The 23,150-nt window shown below is 36.8% G+C and overlaps 1 protein-coding gene across 11 annotated transcripts in view; it reads right to left on the reverse strand.

Moving 5' to 3' along the window:
• Nucleotides 1-23,150, reverse strand: part of PATJ (PATJ crumbs cell polarity complex component) — a 365,234-nt gene that overhangs the window by 244,529 nt on the left and 97,555 nt on the right. For all 11 annotated transcript variants that reach the window (XM_060139890.1, XM_060139887.1, XM_060139888.1 and 8 more), the window contains 4 exons: nt 12,984-13,193; nt 8,988-9,104; nt 6,815-7,210; nt 1,632-1,755 (listed from right to left, as the gene is read on the reverse strand). In XM_060139890.1, coding sequence (XP_059995873.1) covers nt 1,632-1,755; nt 6,815-7,210; nt 8,988-9,104; nt 12,984-13,193 — 847 coding nt within the window. The remainder of the gene's footprint in view (nt 1-1,631; nt 1,756-6,814; nt 7,211-8,987; nt 9,105-12,983; nt 13,194-23,150) is intronic.

Consider the following 23,150-nt stretch of genomic DNA (forward strand, 5'->3'; position numbering starts at 1 on the left):
CTGCTGTTTAAGCCACCGAGTTTGTGGCTCTTTGTGACAACAGCCCTAGGAAACTCATACAGGCAGCAGAAGGCAGAGGAAATAACTTTGGAGTCACTTAGATGATACCCAGAGCAGGGCTCAGAGGAAGGCTAGATCATCCCATGAGGACAAAAGCCCTTTCCCTATCTTTTTCCCAACTCCACTGCCCTTCCTCACAAACACCCACCCCATATTTCTAGTCTATTCCTTTCAATCCTGATAGTATAAAACAGTGAATGGTTCTCAACCAGGGCAATTTTGTCTCCCAAGGGACATGTGCCAATGTCTGAAGACATTTTGATTTTGATCATGACTGGGAATACCACTGAATCTAGGGTTAGAAGGCAGGGAGGCTGCGAACATCTTACAATGCACAGGTAAGCCCTCTACAACAGAATTATGTGGCCCAAAATAGTGCTTATATGGCTATAAAGTATCAACTGTAATCAAACAGATATGGACCATTAATTCATTTATGAATTCATTTGTGCCATAAATCTCTAAGTATTTAATAGTCAGAGGATACAGAAATGTGGTGAATTAAAAAAAAAAATAGTATACCAGGAGAGTTTTGGTGAAAAATCCCATTTTTCTCCTAGTCACAATCAGTTATACATTATGAAAAATTGAATAGACTCATTTAATTTTAGATACTCAAAATTGACTATCCTAATTTTCTTTTTAAATTAACTATTCATGATGTGTTCTGACCTGCAGGGAACTGGCAACTGTTATCATCTCATAGATGTCTTCAATCTTTAACCACATTAAGAATTCCATTCTTTAGATTTTTACCTGACAGAATGTTGAATTCATAAAAAACAGTTACATAACTTTTCTATAGCTATCTCTCTCTCCTAATAGCATATTACCATACAACACAAGAACTGCCCACAGAGAAAGACTTTTCCTATAAGTAGAGTCAAAACAGGTGAAGGACAGCATAAATCCTGAACAATGGCTCTATAAATCTCAATGCTATGAAAGAACTTACCAGGTTCACCTAAGGATCTTAATATTATGACATTAAATATTGCAGTGTTAGATGAGGAAAGATTATTTTTTAAAGTCAAGTTTTCAAAAATATATAAGAATCAATATGGGAAGAGGCAAGGAGAAGCACTATACTTTTAGGATTCTTTAATGGAAACTAAGTTATTAATGTACCAAAATTGACTGTAATATATGGCTATAAAAATGTTTCATAAATGTTTAAAATATGTCTCTCTTTATTAATATTTAACAACCCCATTCAATGAGCTAACAGTATCACTTAATAGCATCAGAGATTTTAATATATATTACTAGAGACTTATTTCAGATTTGGCATAAGGCAGCAGTTTTAGTTTTAATCCCTGAAGCTAATAAAAAGCAAAATGAGGCAGGGAAAATGCAGCTCTCTCAGAAAACAGAATCTGAAAGCTCTAAGTTGAAATATGACTCACGTTATTTTTCCAGATATTTTGAAGCAGATTAATTAATAAGCAGATTTCAATTCAAAACATTATAATGAATGAAAATGTGACAGTAAAATTCATCATATATAGAACTAAAACTGAAAGATTGCAAAATAATGTAATTTGTGTTTATGAGAAACGAAAATCACAAACCTAAATCCAGACTACTTTTCGTTAACGAATTAAGATTTTCCAGATCATCAAATCTGCTTTGTTGACTGTTTCCTTCAGTTGAGGGTATGGAGGATAGGGAATCGATGCCAAAGTTTTCTTTCATCTCAAGAGGAAGAAAACAGAAATGCATTAGTACTTTATGACAAAATGTGGAACACCATAATGTTGTTCAATCCAGATCATAATGATAGCGGAAAACTGGCCCTGCAAACAAGCCTTCTCAAGTAACGGTTTATACTGTGGTAAGCAGTAACAAATGTTAGTAACTTAATATCTGTAAGAGTATAGGCTAGTAAAATCTGTTTTTTCCAAACACTGGATTTTTTTACCAAAAAAAAATTGTTTTATAAACATTAATAAGTAGATTTAAATAAACATTCACCAAGGCAGAGGAATAAAAGATCTATCAAGTTAAGCAAGGTCAACGGTTGATACTCATTATGTTCTGGATCATGCTGGATCACAACTTAAATAGCTTCATTGCTGATCTGGAAACACCTAGTGAATTTTCATAGCTCTAAGCCTTTGCTATGCCCTCCCCGACACTCTTATCTGCCTAGTGAACAACCTGTTCCCCAAACCTAAAACCTACAGGTAATCACAGTCAAAAGTTATTACACTTTCCTTGTCTTCCTTTTACACACGTCTTTTACGGTTTTCCAAAGTTACAATCTTCCAGAACATACAATTTTCATTGATGTATTTTATTATGATATTTAAAAAACATTTATATGCATGAAATTAAATGACAACATTATGGTCACCATAGGCATTTACCTTAACTCATTTAAGGTGAATGACACTATGTTATTCTCTATTGTTGGAAATTTAGGTTGTTCGAAACAAAAAAATGAATTATATTTTTTACAACAGTCCATGTTTTTTCATGGTTATACTGGTCATACTTCAATGATAAGAAAAGGACCTCTCATAAACTGATGTACCAAATACTGCTAGGTTTTATCAAATAGATTATGAATATAATTGAGTATATAACTGTATCAGATACCCAAAGAAGGCTACAGTACAAAGAATTCAACTCAAATACTAAAAAAGAGGTGAGAAGGGAAATATGACTACTTAGTTGCCTAGAATAAAATAAGAAGAACTTATTAGAGAAGGGAGTCAGGAGGAGATGGCAGCCACTGACTACTTAAAAAGAAGAAATTTTACAACAATTTTTGAACTGTCTGGATTTTTTTTTTAAGTGAATGGCAATTATGGAACTGAGGAATAAGAATTGATGCCTAAATCTGAGATTTCAATACAGTGGGTATGAAAGGTTAAATCTTTAGAAAAATCAATTCAGTTTTTTTCTAAATAGAGAAAAAAATAAAACATAAAATTATTCTCAGGTAACTAATCCTCAGGCAAAAAGAATCAGATATTTTTAAAAAGGGCAAAGGACTTAGACATTTCTCCAAAGGACATTTGAAGATCGCCAATAAGCATATGAAAAGCTGCTCAAGGTCACTAATAGAGAAATACAAATCAAAACCACAGTGAGCTATCACTTCACACCTATTTAAAAAACAGAAAACAAGTGTTGGTGAGCATGTAGAGAAATTAGAAAACTTGTACATTGTCGGCAGAAATGAAAATGGTACAGTTTCTATGGAAAACAGGACAATGATTCCTAAAAAAATTAAACAGAATTACATATGATCTTGCAATTTCACTTCTGGGTGTAAAGCACCCAAAATCTGGGTTTTGAACAAATATTTGTATACCAGTGTCCACAGCAGCATTGTTCACAAAGCCAAAGATAGAAACAGTCCAGATGTCCATCAGCTGATGAATGAGTAAACAAAAGGTGGTATATATACCTTCAGTGGAATGTTATTTAGCCTCAAAAAGTGAGAAAACGCTGACACGATATATGTATGAACCTTGAAGACATCATGCTAAGTGAAATAAGCCAGACACAAAAGGATAAACATTGTATGATTCCACTTACATGAGGTGCTTTGAGTAGTCAAATTTTGAGAGACAGAAAGTAGAATTGTGGTTGGTTGCCAGAGGAGGAGGGAAGGTGAGAATGAGAAGTTATTGCTTAGTGTGTACAGAGTTTCAATTTGGGAAGACGAAAAAGTTCTGGAGATGGATGATGGCAATGGTTGTACAATAATGTGAGTGTATTAATGCCACAGGAACTATAAGCCTAAAAATGCTTAAAAGGTCAACTTTATGTAATGTGTATTTTATCACAATTAAAAATAAAGAACCAGATCTATAAATCTTGATGGCTTCACCCTTCGACTAAAATGGAGTAACAGGGTGGTAGAGAATGATAAGCTTATAAGTCGTTGGGTACTATTGGGTACTATTGGGTACTATTTCCACTCCACAAATATAGCTATATCTGTAACCCAAAATGGATATTACAATGAAGACAGAAGTGATAATGTTCCTCTACCTTTCTGGAGGGCACCCTCTAAATAGAAGAGCATTGGGAATTACATATTTGTAAGGTATTTCACTGTGTTTTTAAAATCCACCCACTCAGGGCTTATTATATTAGATAATAAAGTATCGTCACTGGATCCACCATAATGAGAGAAAGGCAAATAAAGATCCAAGCCCATTCTGATCATGTGGGTACAACTGTTACAGGGGATCAGAATATTCCACCCAGAAATATGCCACTTTGGCATAAGGATTATTTTGGACTGAAGAAAAAGAGTGAACTCAGAAAAGCTTCCTATCCTCCCCTGATTCTCAATCACCAGAGACAACTCTAGACTCTTCAGCTCAGAGATGGCACTAAGAGAGATGTACATGACAAACCTTACTACAACAATCCTTATCTTCCATCAATTCCCCCCCATATATTTCCCTTCCCACAGTCTGCTGACCCTAAAAGCCCAAATCCCTTTTCCTTTGTCTTGTTACTTCTCTACAAGTTCACTGTTCTTTGTTAAGATGCTGTATAAGCCCAAGTTCTAACTCCTCCTTTCAGTGAATCATCACTGAGTTTCTCCTGTGTATATGCATGATGCAGGTGTTAATAAATGGTTTTTCTTTTCTTAATCTGTCTTTTGTCAGTTTAATTTCCAGGGCCTCAGCCAGAAGAACCTAGGAGGGTAGAGGAAAAAGGGTTTTTCCTCCCATACACTGTCATCACTGCTGGGTGTGGGGAAGGGAGGAAAAGAGCTAATGCCCATATATTTGGGCAAAACTCTAATTCAAAAAGATACATGAACCCCTATGTTCACAGCAGCACTATTCACAGTAGCCAAGACATGGAAACAACCTAAATGTCTATCAACAGATGAATGGATAGAGAAGATGTGGCATATATATACAATGGAATGTTAGTCAGCCATAAAAAAGAATGAAATAATGCCATCTGCAGCAACATGGATGGACCTAGAGATTATCATACTAAGTGAACTAAGTCAGAAAGAGAAAGACAAATACCGTATGATATCACTTATATGTGGAATCTAAAATATGACACAAATGAACCTATCTATGAAACAGAAACAGAATCACGGACATAGAGAACAGACTCGTGGTTGCCAAAGGGGAGGGGTTTGGGGGAGAGATGGAGTAGAAGGCGGGGGTTAGCAGACATAAGCTTTTATATATAGAATGGGTAAACAACAAGGTCCCACTGTATAGCACAGAGAACTAGAGTCAATATCTTATGATATTTTATATTCTTTTCCATAATGGAAAAGAATATTTAAAAAATGTGTATATGGGCTTCCCTGGTGGCGCAATGGTTGAGAGTCCGCCTGCCAATGCAGGGGATGCGGGTTCGTGCCCCGGTCCGGGAAGATCCCACATGCCGCAGAGCGGCTGGGCCCGTGAGCCATGGCTGCTGGGCCTGTGCGTCCGAAGCCTGTGCTTCACAAAGGGAGAGGCCACAACAGTGAGAGGCCCGCGTACCGCAAAAAAAAAAAAAAAAAAAAAGGGCCTATATTTTAGGTTGCCTTATATTGGGGTAAATAGAAAAATTCATTTTTATGGAAGAAAACACCATGACAAGGCAGTATTTATGAATATTCAATAATCTGCAATTACTAACTTGCTCCATATAACTGACTATTGTTTGAGGTCAAGCACTTACAGACATAGGAGTGGGACTGGCAGAAGTAGAAAGAACAAATGTCAGTGGCAACATACCAGGTGATTCGATGTCACCTCTTCCCACATTAGTCACATAATCCCAAATATCTGTTCACTTGTAGACTGCCCAGAGTCCACTACCAGGGGTAATCCTCTGGGGTTCCTTAAATATATAAATACAGCATCTTGCATAGCAGAGGGACCCATAGGCATTTGCAAAAAGGATAAATGTAGGAAGATCTAAGGGAGGCAAGGAAAAAACCCAGCTCTATCTGCCTGTGAGAGAGCAAATGAAGGCTACTTTGCACATCACTGCAGGGAAGTTGCTGACTCAGTGAGGAGGGCACCGTACTGCACCTGAACACACTGCTATGTACCCCATACAAAAACTTTCTTTTCATTTGCTTGGAAGTTAATTTGGGGAAAGAAATAAACAAACAAAAATAAAACATTAAAAATATCCCTAATGAATGATTCCAACTGGTGACCAGTTAACTCTAATTTGATTTTTAAAAAAACTTATTGGTGATTTAATAGCAAGGGCAAACCTATTAAAATATAATGCTTTCCTGCAAAGGAAAGCATTACATTTGTGATGCTTACCTGTCAACAGGTAGTATCACAAATGTAAAGATAATCTTCTAGAGTTCAGTGACTTTCTATTTAGTATCATATATAATACAGAGAACAGTGTGGATAAGCAAGACAGAACAATAAATCTTTAATCAATTTTGCCTTGATTTTCCTTGACAAATACGTGATGTGAGAAATACAGAGCTGTGTCTCCCTGAGAGAATTTTTTTTAAAAAAATCACAAATGGCAAAAGAACTCTTCCTTGAAATCGGTAATTAGGAGAAAAACATCACTAAAACATCAAGGTAAAAAAAATAAAACCCACCATAAAAGCAAGGCAACTACAGTTTATCGACTCCAGCCAGAAGTTACATAATACAGAAATGATGAGGTTTACTTAAAGCAACACACTGTATGGTACATTTTGGAAAAAATGATTAATGATGAAAAGATCCATTGAATTTTGTTCAGGGGGAGTCAGGGAGGATGTGGAAGATGTGTTCTAATCCCTTACCATCTTTTCAGTGCTATAGCCACACTGCTGCATCTCCTGGGAATACACGCTCATCACGGACCTGGCTTCTTGAGGCTCAGGCAGTTCACAATCCTGGTACCACTGTGTACCAAAGTGAAGCTCCTTCATGGATGGAACAGGAGCAGCCTCTTGAATGTGAGATGAGGGATACGATTCCATGGACTGAAAGTGGTTTTGATAGAGCTCATATTCTTCATCAACCAGCATTTCTCTTTCTTCACCCATTTCCTGCAATCTAGGCGCCATAAATTCAAGCATTTCCCAGGCCTCCTTACTATCGTCTATCTCTTTTTGTTGGGACTGGAAAGCCTTTCCCAAATCTAGAAATGGCTCATCCACAAGCTCTTCTTTAAAATAGGGCTCATCTCTAAATCCCTGTGAATAAAAATTGTAAAAAAAAAAAAAACTTTAAACTACGTCTGTATTAAAGCTGCACCCTACACATTAACTGGAAAATTAACCACTGACATAACTGCAATGACGGTATTACATGACAATGCATGGTTAACCTGACAGCTCTCCATTACAAATGAGAAGAAATACAATCTCACTGCCACACAAGCCTCAAGCCTCAACCCTGAAAAGAAACAAACGACAAGAGGCAAAAATCTGCCTTTGGCAAGGTGACTGACTAGTCTGAAAGGTTCACTATACATCAACTGCCTTAAAATTTTCAGTCAGAAATAGGAATTTTGTTAAATTGCTACATTGAATATTTAACTCCTGCATCTCATATAAAAACTAATACATAAACGTGGATGCGCTTCCTACTATCACTTAAGAAAGCAAAGACTTAAAAGGTCAGGATTTTCAGGTTTATCTAAAAAGAAATTAATGGTTATTTGAATGTCTACAAAACATTCTCTATAAACTGAAGATATGGGGAATATGTCTCAACTACTTTGAGTATGACTCTTTTATAATATACCACTTAATGGAAATTTATTTTCGCATCTGCATTAATAATATAAAACAAAAGGAATGAATACAGTATGCTCTTCAATTAATTCATACTTCACTAATCAGAAAAGCAAGTACATAAAACTGAAGCTAGACAGTCATGCATGAGCAGAAACTCTGTTGAGTTCCTAGGTAACGCTTGAGGAATATATGGATCTGCTGAGCCTTTGACCTAACTCCAAGGCACCTTAGGGTGCTGGGCACAATGAGGCCCAATTCCCTCTAAGGGATCAACGACATTTCCTATTTTAAGTCCTATTCATTAAGTATCAATAAATGCAAATTCCTGAAATGAATCTACTCCTTCCCACTGCTTCCTCACTTGCAGCTAGACATCATTGCAGTGACACTTTTAAATTAATATACTATACCAAATACTGTAATCTAGTTATTTCAAAAAAAGAAAAAAAACTGCATTTAGAAGGCATATTTAAACATGTCACACAGTTATAAAACTGTAACAAAAAATGTTTAAACTACAAAAATATAATGGACATTATAGGACTACATATCAGTTTTAGACACTGTCAACAAACTATGTAAAGAATATCAAAAGACAGTTGTTATCAAGTAAAGCAAAACCATACTCTAACTCAAGAAGCAAAATAAACACAATTCATTTTAAGAATAAAAAGGGAAAAGCTTCAAAATATACTTTCTAATATTAAAGCATAAAGTAAAGTTTGACTAAATAACTCTTTTCTTTAGAAAGTATTCAATAAGAAGCTCTGTATAGCTCTTATTCTACAGCATTTTTTTTAATGCAGGTCTATTTTCAAAAATATGTTCTACCCTCAAAATTTTAAGAGTATATTAGTGATATAAAATGAGGTACGTTTGTTCTTTGAAAATGCCTTATACCTGGGCTATGTCATTTATGGAGGCAATGTGATACAAGAGAGAAAAGATTTCAGTTTAAAAAAAATTAATAGGGACTTCCCTGGTGGTCCAGGGGTTAAGAATCTGCACTTCCACTGCAGGGGACATGGGTTTGACCCCGGTCAGGGATCTAAGATCCAGCGTGTCACGCACTGCAGCCAAAAATAAATAAATAAATATCTGCGATTAAAAAAATTAATAAGGGGGGGATTATTTGATTTGTATCTATTTAGCCAAGAAATGAGAGTGAGAACAAGCTTTTGTCTTCTTTATAATAGCAACTGTTTACTTGGGAAATAAATGTACTAAATACCTTGGGTGCTTCAAGTATTAAAGATGAATTTATATCATGAACTGTTCCTGAAATGTCAGTCTTGTCTTCATTATTGTTTGAATGTAAAATATGATTTTCTTCCTCTTTATCACCTTCCTGAAAATAGAAGCACTTTTAATTTTTAATTATTTTAGCATGACTGAAGAACTGTTTTTGTCAACCATGAAACTTTTTTTTTATTGAGTTCTAATTGACATAAAACATTATATTAGTTTTAAGTGTACAACATAATGATTTGGTAGATGTATATGTTGCAAAATAATCACCACGATAAGTTTAGTTAATAACTCAAATTTCAAATATACAATACAGTGTTGTTAACTATAGTCACCATGCTATACCTTACATCCTTAGGACTTATAACTGGAGATTTGTATCTTTTGACCACCTTCACCTATTTTGCCCACCCCCAGCCCCCAACTCTGGCAACCAAAGAAGTACTTTTGTAATGAAGAAAGTATCTTAGTTTCAAACGCTTTTCAGATTAATTCTTATCTTTCCATTAAATGCAAGTACACAATAAAATTTATGTAAATTGTTTTATTAGACCAAATTTTTCTTTAATAACCAAAAAAATCCATGTTCAGGTCAAAGCTTCTCAAACTTTTTATTCTTTTTAGGTATTCCTTAAAGAAAAAATCACTTTCCCAGGAAGAGACCTTAATATTAAGAAACACCTAAGTTTATACAGGGTGATACTCAAAATATTTAACAATGGTACAGGGTAGCCACTCTCCGTCAGAAGAGGGACAATCATCATGGTTCCTACCAGCTCAGCATCAGTCCCAGGTAATAACACAGTTACAATTTATCAAGTCCTAGCTATGTATCAAAATCTATGGTAATCACTTTTACGTGCTTTGTCTCAGCTTAACCTTTACAGCAATTCTATTAGGTCAGGATTTTTATATTTACAGGAAAATAACATCAAATAGATATATATCTCACAGGCACAGGTTTTAGCACTTTAAATATATCAATTCATTTAATATATTTATTAATATATTAATACATATTCTAAGAAGTAGGTGCTCTTATTAACCTCATTTTACAGATGAGTAACACAGGCACAGTAATTTGCTCAAAGGTACATAACTAGCCAGTTACACACCCAGAATATGAGCCCTGGCTGTCTGGCTCTAGAGCCTGTGATCTCGGCTACCATGATTTGTGATCCCAAGTGGGAGCTGGTGAGGTTAAATAACTGGCCCAAGGACACACAGCTTTGCAAATCACAGAACTAAGCAAAATCCCACAGATGTCTGGCTCAAGAACTCCATTGCCAGCTCTGTCCTGTGGGTTCTGAAGATACAATGGACTTTTTAAAGTCAGTTCACTCATTTTTTATCTGTGACATCTGAGGTGAGTTTGTGGAAAAGAGAAAGTCAAGTCACATTTCCGGTTAACATGAAACTATACAGATAATAACTTTCTACATAAGACTATAATGCAAGATTATAGAATACCTATATTATATAGATAGTATATATCTATATGGTACAAGACTTAATAAAAAATAATTCTATTCTCCTGTTACATATTCATAGTCTTTTTGCTCCAACTTGACTTTGGACCTTCTTATTCATACTCTCTCTCCGGTTCTCCTGAGGACTGAGCAAATGCTCAGCAAACATTAAGTGATGAGATAAGTGACCACCAACTGGACCATGAGAGAGAGAGACAGAGAAATAGAGAGACCTCAGAGAATATCCATGCATCACTATTTACAGCTCACAGACAGTTTTGCTAAAAGAACCCAGATGTTAAAGAAGGAATTACTTAGAAATTTTTAGTGGAATCATCACTAAGTCTTGAAAGTGACCTTTTCTCGAATTCCTTCACTGGCCTCCCAACTCCCCAGCATCCTGGCAGCCTTCTACTCACTGAGGGAAGCCTAGGCAAAGGTCCACCTCACAATTACTGCATTCCAAAATCCTCTCAGAGCAAGGCTCCAAGGTCCCGAGGTTTGTGCAGCTCTACCTCTGCCAGAAATAGCACAGGAATCCACAGCCAGTTGTTACTAAGTTCTGTTCTTTACACTGCCTGAGACTTCCTTCAATTGCTTCAAAGTAAAGTCACACTGCTTAGGTCCTATAGATCATAAATAGTCGGGACTTTCTCTGGTAACCCAAATAATCAGGCAAATAATCATCAGGGAAAATCTAGACAAAGCTCTTGCCACAATCCAAAATACCAAGATGAGGTCCCATAAAAATATTAAGTTTCCCCTCCTTAATTTGTCCAAAAATCAAATTGGGTATCTCATGGTATATACTGACTATGGCAACACTCACACCCCAAATACACAGTATAAAGTCAAGAACTTGACTTAGCTATGTGCTATATTCCATTTCAAAATGTTTAAAGTATCTGATAGGTGTAATATATAGGCATCTTGATGTATAATATGTGAAGAATAATAAAGTAATATATGAAGGTCACGTGAGGTTCCCCAATGCAAAAATACTATGTGTAATACATGACTCTATGTCTATAAATGAACATATGTAACAATATCTATATAGACAGATCTCTATCTATATACCTATTTATCTATATGAACACTTGTAGTGTGCTAATATATTTCACAGAATAAAAGAATTTTAGAGTTAAGAAAGATCTTATGAATTCTCTAGTCTTTTTTAGTCTTTTCAGAAATGAAAAAGTAGGCTCAGAAAAGTGCTGTACCTATGATCGAATTACTGGTATAGTGCTTCTCAAAGGGCAAAACTTCTGCATCAGAACTACGCCAGTGACTCACTGAAGAGGCAGATTCCTGAACAGCACACGAGAATCACTAAGTCAGAATCTCCGAGAGTAGGACCTGGGAAACTGCATTTTAACCATCTCCAAGGTGATTCTTACGTCTATCACATATCATTGAATTTGAGACCCACTGGACTAACTTGTAGCAAAGTTAGAAACAGAGCCCAGATTTCTTGAAATCCAGTCCAACACTCTACTACAACCATGCTATCTGTTTCAGACATGCGGCATGAAACTAAACTGTGACAACAAATTAGAATAGGAACATATAGCATTGTGGCTAAGGGTCTGAAGCCACTCTGCTGAGTTTATATTCCAACTCTCCCCCTTACTAGTTATATTACCTTGCATAAGTTACTCAGCTCTGTGTCTTGACTAACTCAATACATAGTAGTGGTAATAAGAGGATTACCTCCTCTTAAAGTTCCTGTGATGACTAAATTAGTGCATGTAAAGAGCTTAAAATACTGAGTGACATATATAAGCACTCAATAATACTTTAATGCCACTTGAAAATTATCATCAAGTATTTTTTTTACATTGGGGAACCTCAATAGCACCATAACTAATAATACTTCAGTCAGAAAGAGTGATCTAGGGAAGTTGCAGGAAAAAAGAAAAAGAAAAACAAACAGTGATCTGACATAGCACATGAGATTAAACAATAAGATGACTTCAGGATGGCTTGACCATATCGGAGTTTAGATGCTAGGGGTTACAAGGCACATTGATGGTCAGAAAAGCATATTAAAATCTTACTGAGATATGGTTAACTAGATTTCAACTTACCAAGCCATCTCGACATCATGCCCAAATGAAAGTTAAAACGCATAAACATACTTATTTTAATTTATAACATAAGGAATGTAATGAGAACTTAGAAGTCTGTGTTAAAAGTATAAAGATAAAAGTAGTAGCAGTAGGACTAGTAATGTTGGCAGCTAGCACTGATGTAGTAATGTGCTAATAAGCACTTAACAAATATCATCTTTAATCCTCAAAATCCTATGGGGTAGACATTTTTTTTCTGAAAATTAAGTCAAGGACGTTAAGAAACTTGCACAGACACATGTATAGTAAGCAGTGGAACAGGGATTCGAAGCCAGGTGTATTTGTCTGCAAAATCCATGTTCTTAAATACTGATATTATCAATATCCTATAATGATATAGTATTATCATTTCCTATATTAACGAAATTCGACACTTACCACCAAAGGCTTACAGATGCCAAGGTGTACAATGCCTGGTGGCACAGCTTTCAACACTTCCACAGCTTCAGCAAGTGTGGTGTTGTCCAAACAGTATTCATTGACTGAGACCAGGCGGTCTCCAGGTAATAGTTCTCTGCCTCTTTCTGCCACACCATCTGCCACCAGGGAGCGAATCACAATCACTGATCTTGTGGGATCCAAGGGGTCCTAAGGATCAAGCAAAAAAGAAAGATGAGTCAGTTCCCTAAAAACAAATATATAGCCTTAAGACAAGTATATGGACAGTTATACCTCAGCGATATTGTGGGTTTGGTTCCAGACAACTACAATAAAGCGAATATCACAATAAAGTGAGTCACATAAGTTTTTTGGTTTCCCCAGTGCATATAACAGTTATGTTTACACTATACTGTAGTCTACAAAGTGTGCAATAACATTATGTCTAAAAAAACAATGTCATACCTTAATTTAAAAATACCTTATTACTAAAAAATGCTAACCATCATCTAATGACACAGGGTTGCTGCAAACCTTCAATCTGTAAAAAAAATGCAATATCTGCGAAGTGCAAATAAAGCTAATCACAATAGAAAAGGGTATGTCTGACTCATGAATCTCATTTGACTATTTACTTTATGTGTCCAGTATTCTGGTAGTATTCTTCCAAAAACAAAATCTATTAAAATATCACTCTAGGGCTTCCCTGGTGGCGCAGTGGTTGAGAGTCCGCCCGCCAATGCAGCGGACACGGGTTCGTGCCCCGGTGCGGGAAGATCCCACATGCCGCGGAGCGGCTGGGCCCGTAAGCCATGGCCGCTGAGCCTGCGCGTCCGGAGCCTGTGCTCCGCAACGGGAGAGGCTATAACAGTGAGAGGCCCGCGTACCACAAAAAAAAAAAAAAAAAAAAAATTACTCTATACATCCACACAAATATCAGCTTGTATCAAGATAAAGACATAACCTTAACAACTTCAGTTGCATGTCTGAGTGCTCAATACATATAAATTTCTTTTTTAAAGTTTTGATGATCGATATTTTGTTGGACCACAAGAGATCTGGGGAGAGTTGGAAAAGAATCTCTGACATCCTTAAGCATAGTCATACTATGGACCAAAGACAAGCCCATCTATTATTGCGCTTGGGCAATAAGTAGGCTCCAAAAGCAGTGTACGATGGGAAATGATACTGCATTCTTAGGCATTTCACCTGTATAAAATCTTCTTGCTAAATCACTTAAGTTCCAAAAAGACATGGAAACCATGGCATATACCACTGCCTTTAAAAAGTATGTTTAAAAATAACATAACCTAAAATTATGACATGGTATAGGTACCCCTAGGTGAGAATTATTCTAATACAGAGGAACTGAGTATTAATTCATGAACAAAATCATTGTGCAAATCCCTCTCACCCACTGGGAGGGCCCCATATTTCTCTTCATTAAGCACGGAAGATAACACTGACACTCTATAAATACATTTGGCTAATAAAAACCAATTTATAGCCACACTATTATTTTTTATTTTATTCACCAAACACTGATATATAGCACTTACTATGTGTCAGGCTCTGTTCTAAGTGCTTGACAATCAGTAATTCAGCTAATCCTTACAACAAATTCCAGGATGTGGGTAGATTTATTGTCTGTATTTTACAAATGAGGAAGCTGAAGGTCAGAAGGTTAAGGAAACTTGCCAAGATCACCCAGCTGGTGAGTGGCAGAGCCAGGATTCAAACTCAGTCTGGCTCCTAAGCCCTCCTCTTAACCATTGTGCTCTGCACCATAATAATAATCAGAACAAATTGGAAATAAAGAGTTATGAATGGAAAAGAAACATCTATGTGGAAATCTTATGTTTGAGTAGCATCTCTTATTTGTCCTAATGGTGGAGGTATATGATACAATTACTAAACCTCAAACTTCGTAAGGGAGAGAAAAAAAATAAATCTCACCCTTAACATCACTCGCTTGGTTTGTCTATTTTGCTCCTACTGTTTCATTATGTACATACTGTTCCATAAAGGCAAAACGTAGTAGCATGAGATTCTACTACTGTTAGTTTCTATTAAACCCTTCCTGAGAAAGTAGAAACTACCACGTTTTGTGTTAGAATGGTAAGACTTTGGAATTAGTAAAGTGAGAATTTGCCAAGTTCCAGGCTATGTCTGTTTGAAGTGGCTGATGGTTCTTTTGAAGGTTTCTGCTGCAGTTTTCTATACCTCTATGTTGTAGACATCAAGGCTTATTTTCAATACTGCATGGAATCTTAACCAAATATACCATATTTAAATCAACAAAGGCTATAGAGCAAATTCCCTGAAAAATGCCTTCAAACAACTTATTTTACTTTCCTTAACTAAATCTTGCTTTTCCACTACCAAGTCAAGAGATTCTTGGTAAATTTCTAACATGCTCTGTTGTAATAACACCACATACTAATAAAGAGGATTGAAAGTAAAAATAGTCATGGGAACTCACTAATAAAGTACCGTGTTAAACTATAATTACACCAATATTTTCAAGTAGAGGGAGCTATTGCATAGGAAGAGAACAATAAGGGCCCCCCCCCAAAAAAAAAGAGTACAGTGGGATATCAGCAGTGATCAGTGCAGTAATATAAAAGAGCTGTCTATTTTGTCACCAGCGACCATGAATCACAACACACTTTTTCATTCTGAAATATGAAACCATTACATTTGAAGTTTGACACACTAATAAATAAGCTGTACAATTATGTCCTTCATTTAGGCTGTCAGTTTCTGATGGAAGGCTTTTTTATTGGGGGGGAAGGGAAACTATAAAATAGCTTATTCCCTTCATGAAATGCACAGAAAGCAGCTAGCATTACTTCATATTAGTAATTACTAAACTTTCTTAGAGAAAACTGCAACAGTGAAATACACCAAAAGCAAATAAATGATTTCACTGGGTGGGTGTGAGCCATCTCTGCAGTTTCATATAACACCTAAGCAAAAAGTACTATTTTTTACCCAAATAAACAGTGAATTGGTTTTCAAAATGCAACCAGTTGAAATGATAACTAGAAACATTTCAAAGAAAGATTACCAGGAAATAATGGAAATAGAAAATAGATTAATAGATTTCCCTTATTATAGAAAAATCATGGTGAGCATTTATTTATACAAAATGCAACCTTCTTTAGACCGCAAACTAGTACCAGGTGTGCCTGCTTACTAAAATTTATTCAGGCTTGGGCTTCCTAGTTATTCTAAACACTAAATCCAATCTACCATCCCTTTTCCTGGAGGAAAGAAGCCAACGGCAGCTTCTTTGTCACTTAAAAAAAGACAAACCACCCACTACTGAAGATACCCCATTACGGATAATCACCACTGCATTTTCTATGATGACTTTTCTGACCAGGTAATCTCTCACGTAGCTAAATGGAGTTGCTTTAATGAGTAACAGTCGTTTCCTTTCATGGTCATCACATGTAGTAGCCACCCTATGGAAGAACAGCAGCTGCTACTGCCTACCAGGGCGGCTACTATTCTTGAGGCTTTGCCACATACGACATGCTTAAAAACCAGGCTGCTTCTCATCAGAAAAGTCTGTCTTCTGAAAATGTAGTCTATAATATCATACCCATGTTAAATCCAACAAAATGTTATAAAGATATTTCTCAAGACCTCTACCCAACTTCTAGACCCCATCCAGATTTTTTCAAGTCCCCATCAGTTTTTATCAACTTTTACCATAATTTTTAAATCTCTAATTTTTCTTGTTTTGGTAAACAACACTGTAAGGAACATTGTATTCAAGAATCAAGATGTTGTTTTAGACTAAACAGCCAACAGGGGGTACTAAGTACCAACCACAGAACACAAGATAAATCATCTTTTACTATTCAAGCCATTCTCCTCTTCTGAAAGATGTTTTTTCCTATTTGTTCAAAATCCTTATATTCTTACACATGTTCTAACAGTATCCTGTATGTCTGCTTTAACTCAACCATTTATGAAAGTCATTCCCTATAGCTCTTAAAAACTCCTACAATCAATTAGGCACAGCCAACTTTCATCAGAATGCTACATGGGAAGACAGGAGCTCTACACCTGAATTCTCCTCGCTACTTAGCTATGAAATCCGAAGAGAACCAGTCTAACTGCTTTGTCTCACAGGTGAATAAAATGCCTGAAGAAAAGCTCATATGAGGATTTTTGAGGTCTCTTGAAGTGATACTAATGTTTGATAGTTATTATAAACACAGGGAGTTTCAATGTTGGGGGAAATCCAAGGTGACAAACAGACTTCTCTCCTCCCATAGTCCCTGAGTGGCACTGCCATACACCCAAGCACTCACTCGCTCGCTCTCACCTTTTCACTGGGTTGCTGGCTAAGGCATGTCAACTGCCCTTCTGCCTCTTCTATCCGATCCTTTCTCTCCATTCCTGCTGCACTATTATTTCTCTCCTATGCAACTGCTTCAGTCTTCCCAAAGGTCTACCTGTCTCCAATCTTACCCTCTTCAGTCTATTGTCTACAGAGAGAAAATAATGATTTTTAAAGATAAAAATGGGATTGCAATTCCTCCCCTGCATAAAATATTTCAGTGACACCCACTGCCTTCACGATAAAGTGCTCTTTGGCAGGAAAATTCCTTCAGATCTGCAGTTTAGTCTCATCTCCCCTTGCTCTTCCCACATGTACCACTGCTCACCCCCAATCTGCCCCACACATTGTCCCAACAATCCAGAACTACTGAAGTTCAGGACTGTGGAAGGCTTTGGTATGCTTCACGATATTCTACAAACCATTCCATCTGCCAGGAATGTTCTTCCTGCCACTTATCTGTATCTTTGCCACCAGAGTCAACTCACATGTTTCCTCCAATGAGAAGTTTTCCCTGACTTCCCGAAGAAGGCTCAAGCACTTCCTACTCTGTGGTTATCTCTAAACCTAAAAAAAGATCTTCCATTATAGCATTTGTCATAATATAGTTTCCTCACTGTCCTTGACCTTTTAGAATAAGTTAGGTCCTCCTGCTAGATGTATACACAGCAATGTTGCATTTTTCCTATTACAACTTTTTTGACATTCTACTGAAATTATTTTAACCATCTTCCCTACTAACACTAAGCTTCATGAGAGCAAGGATATGTTTGCCTATTTGCTACCTTATTTCCAGGGCCGACTACAGTGCCTGCCACAGAGAAGGGACTGAATAATAGTTGAAATATCAAATGACTGAATCTATTTAGGTTCTCTCTCCTTGCTGGACTATAAGTACAGCTATAAGGCAAAGGCTACATCCTGTCATATGTGAATAACAACAACAACTGTTAACACTTACTGAGGTCTTGCCATGCCAGGCATGATCTAAATATCTTACTTCATTGAACCTATTTAATTAATCCTCACACCAACATGAGGTAGGTTCCATCATTATCCCTAATTTCCAGATGAGAAAACTAAGGCAGAGGAAAATTAAATAACTTAACTAAAACACACAGTTGATAAGTAGTACAACCAGAATTTAAACCAGCCAGTTAAGCCCCAGAGTTCATGCTGTTAGCCACTATGTCATGCAGCTTCTTTAGGTATTTGCTAAATGAATGAATGTTGAAAGAAGGCAAATTGTTAGAATATATATTTATTACCTTGCCAAAGTGTATAAAACTGAGTGCCTAAAGTACCACACTTGGCCACTAGGGGTTTATATGTTGGTACCTAGTTGATGAAAGTTAGAACAGAATGTGCAGCGTGCCTCCATGGACAGCTAAACATGCATTTGTTTGCCAGGTTTTAATTCACACTTAACGTTCTCAAGAATCCATTCCTTTGGTGTCCTTTAGACACCTTCACATGAACACATACAAACATGTGACAATCCTTATTCCCAAATGGATGGAATTCAAAGTTCAGAAGTGTCTATAAAATGTATTATATGAATATTTGTGTACATTCCCACAGACCAAAGAGACCAGGGCTCACATAAACTAAAGCACGGTACAGCGGTGTCACCTGGGGCAGAGAGGCGGTTCAATTGAAACTGGGCTCTCTCAGAGACAAGGATATCAACCAGAAGATGTAGAGAGCTCTAGTCTCAAAGCTGCTCCAAAACTAAAACTACAAATACAGGTAAGCAACCATGGCAAACTCAGTGGAAAGGCATGAAGCAGAAAATGTTACATAAAGAGGAGACAGAGGAAATGAACATGAAGTGCTCACATTTAATAAACTGGCCAATGCCTCAGTAAAAGGCATTCTTTAAAATAAGAGGAATATGAGACATACACCAAGGACAATTCTGACATTCAACATTTATATGTTTGCAGTATTACTCCAATAAAGGAAAACAAAAATCAAGGTGTTACAAGGACTTGACGACACGGATTCAAAATAAAGGATAACTGGGACTTCCCTGGCGGTCCAGTGGTTAAGACTCCACGCTTCCACTACGGGGGGTGTGGGTTCAATCCCTGGTCAGGGAACTAAGATCCCGCATGCCGCATGGCACAGCCAAAAAATAAAAATAAAAATAAAAAATTTTTAAAACTAAAATTTAAAAAAATAAAGACAAACAAAAAATAAAATAAAGGATAACTTTTGGGTTGTTCTTGTTTTAAAAATCTATTCTATCACCCAAACTTTTAAAAACGTTAAATAATGGAATAAGAGGACTTCCCTGGTGGCGCAGTGGTTAAGAATCCACCTGCCAACGCAGGGGACACGGGTTCGATCCCTGGTCCAGGAAGATCCCACATGCCTCGGAGCAACTAAGCCCATGCGCCACAACTACTGAGCCTGCACTCTAGAGTCCACAAGCCACAACTACTGAAGCCCAAGTGCCAAGAGCCCATGCTCCGCAACAAGAGAAGCCACCACAATGAGAAACCCGTGTACCACAACGAAGAGAAGTCCCTGCCTGCAGCAACTAGAGAAAGCCCACACGCAACAATGAAGACCCAATGCAGCCAAAAAAAAATTTTTAATAAATTAATTAAATTTTTAAAAAGGCTTATTTTCACTTTAAAAAAAATAATGGAATAAGAATGTAGTGACCACAATGGCAAAGAGATGGCAATAGTTTATTTCAGATAAAAACTTGGGTACAAATTATTTACCTTTGATAATGTTGACACTTATTGACAAGTGAGTACAATAAAACAAAGTTGGCCTACAGTAAACTCATGAGAGGAAATACGGTTCATTCATACAGCCTTAATTCTATGTCATTAAGGTTCTGTGCTGTTAGACAGCTCACCACACCAAAATACCTGCTCTCCTGTATCGCAGGAGTCCTTCCCCAAAGTGAAATGATTCCAAAGAATGACTAGAAAAACAACTTCAAACAACTGTGAAACAGAAAGCGCTCTACAAATCAGATCTCCTAACCAATGAATTCAATGTTGTGGTGACATTAGTACAGAACTGGGCTACTGAGCTTCACTCCACAAACAGTTATTCACATTAGTGTGAGGAATTATGTTTCAAAGATAATTTGAAAGATCTACATAAATTTCTGGATAACATGAGGCAGCTAGCACATACTATTTGATAAGAGAATGGCTCCAACTGAACAATGGTCAACTGAGAGAAAACTATGAAAGCAGCAAAGAGCCCAATATAACAAAATTTACCATTTTAACCATGTATTTTTGAATTTTATTTTATTTTTTACACAGCAGGTTCTTATTACATTTTAACCATTTTTAAGCGTACAGTTCAGTGGCAAGTACATTCACATTGTTGTACTACCGTCACCACTTTTTTTTTTTTTTTTTTTTTGGTTGCGCTGCACAGCTTGCGGGATCTTAGTTCCCCGACCAGGGATTGAACCCAGGCCACCGCAGAGAAAGCGCCAAGTCCTAACTGCTGGACTGCCAGGGAATTCCCCCATTTCACTATTCATCTCCAGAAATTTTTCATCCTCCCATACTGAAACTCTATATCCATTAAGTGAGTCCCCATTTCCCCCCAACGGCTATTTTGCTTTCTGTCTCTATGAATTTGTTCTAGGTTTGAAGAGTATACTCTTAAATGTGGCAATTACTTTTTGAACTAAAGAGTAGTAAGTTAAAATCTAAATGAATTAACAGCTAAATAATTTTTAAAATAAGATCCCAAGGAAGTTACTGAAATGGAGAACACAGAAAGAAACCATTAAGTTTAAAAGGGAGACAGCTAGCTATTTCATCCTGGAGGTAGGTGGAAGAAGGAATTGAGTACAAAGAAGGGCAAAGCAAATGCTCTTTTACACACACACACACACACACAGAGACATACACATCTTAAGGAAAAAACAATGATCTGCAGAAGGACTGATGCACAGCTGGCATGAATTAAAATGTCCACTGTGAACGATGTCAGTCAGAAAACAGGAATCCAAAGATTTTTCTAAAAAGAAGAAAATATACATAAGAGAGAGAGACAAGGAAGACAGCCATTCAATCCACTAGTGGTAGGATGGGTGTCGATTAGAAGTCAAGGAACAAGTTTTGAGCCCCCAGCCTGACTCTGTACAGTTTCACAAGTTCTTCATTTTTCTGAGTCAGTTTCTTCAATTGTAAAATGAGAAAGTTGGATACATGACAGTTGTGATCTGTTCCCCTAACTCCAAAATTCTGTAACTAAATTTGACAGAATATCTTGAGTCAAATTTGTCATTAATTTCTACCAAAACATTCACAAAACCACTATAAAAAGTAGGGAATGACAGAAGTTAATTCAAAACACAGCATCAGCAATGAAAAAGACTACACTTTGGTCACAAACGTAGTATAATTTTAGTTAGTGATGTCTTTTAAGAACTCATAAAAATGCCACTAACTACGCAGTATCTAATTTCTGAGTATTCTACCATCAAAACAAAAGATATAACAAAATATATACATGTACTCTTTTTCATGAAAGGAATATTAAAACAACTTTTTTGCCATTTTTAGACAGCAACAAAGACAAGTCAGAGACTATTACTTGAATTTAAATCACTAGAATAGTTCTGGTTTAAGAATGCAGGATGTAATTATTTATACTAAAAGACCATCTTCTGATTTGACCAACAAGCTAAGCATTTACTTTTAGGAAAGAGAAATGTATTTATAGTGAATGCAAGGCAATAAGTAAATGATTCTAATGAATAATGACTAAGCTACCTTATCAGAATCTAACCCCATTTTTTACTATTTTATAATATAGCCAAGTTTTACACAAATCATACCAATTACCACACCACCATCACGTTCAAAGTAAGTGCCCACAAAATACTTCCAGTGCACTCAAGATAAATTGAACTGATATGGTTCCTGGCTCCTTGTGTCTTATTACTTCCTTAATACTATCAGACATTAAGAATAGATTTTTCCACACATCATACATAGAACGAAGCAGTCTCTGAGTGGCACAGTAAGTACAGCACACAAGACAATTAAAAGTGCAATGGAGGGCTTCCCTGGTGGCACAGTGGTTAAGAATCCACCTGCCAATGCAGGGGACACGGGCTCGAGCCCTGGTCCGGGAAGATCCCACATGCCGTGGAGCAACTAAGCCCACGCCACAACTACTGAGCCTGTGCTTTAGAGCCCACGAGCCACAACTACTGAGCCCACATGCCACAACTACTGAAGCCTGCACGCCTAGAGCCCATGCTCCACAACGAGAAGCCACTACAATGAGAAGCCTGCACACCACAACAGAGTAGCCCCCACTCGCCGCAACTAGAAAAGCCCATGCACAGCAATGAAGACCCAACACAGCCAAAAATAAATAAATTTAAATAAATAAAATTTTAAAAGTACAATGGAAAAAAAGGTGCACAGAGAAACTTGCTAAAAGATCAAAATATAGTCTAAAATGGAGGAAAAAATACATAAGCTTGCACATAATTTTATTCTGTATAATTTCATACTTTAAAAATCTATTTTAAACATCATAATAATTTAATTGGTTCAAGCAGAGGCCCACGACTTTCTCTCATCCCCTTCTAGTCTCCTAGTTGACATTCTCCTTGGATACTAAACATTATCTTTGGATGTTTCATCTCCTAAAAATTTTATGTCATGCTGTAATTGTTTACGTACTTACTGTTCACTCCTGGCCCAGGACTTTCGCTAGTTTTGAGGAAAACAAAACAAACCACACAACTGTCCTTTATCTCAAAGTCCCATCACCTGGCTGAAATGGCTGGGGTTCCATCAGGC

Source organism: Lagenorhynchus albirostris, chromosome 2, assembly GCF_949774975.1.
Source record: "Lagenorhynchus albirostris chromosome 2, mLagAlb1.1, whole genome shotgun sequence".
Taxonomy (NCBI): domain Eukaryota; kingdom Metazoa; phylum Chordata; class Mammalia; order Artiodactyla; family Delphinidae; genus Lagenorhynchus; species Lagenorhynchus albirostris.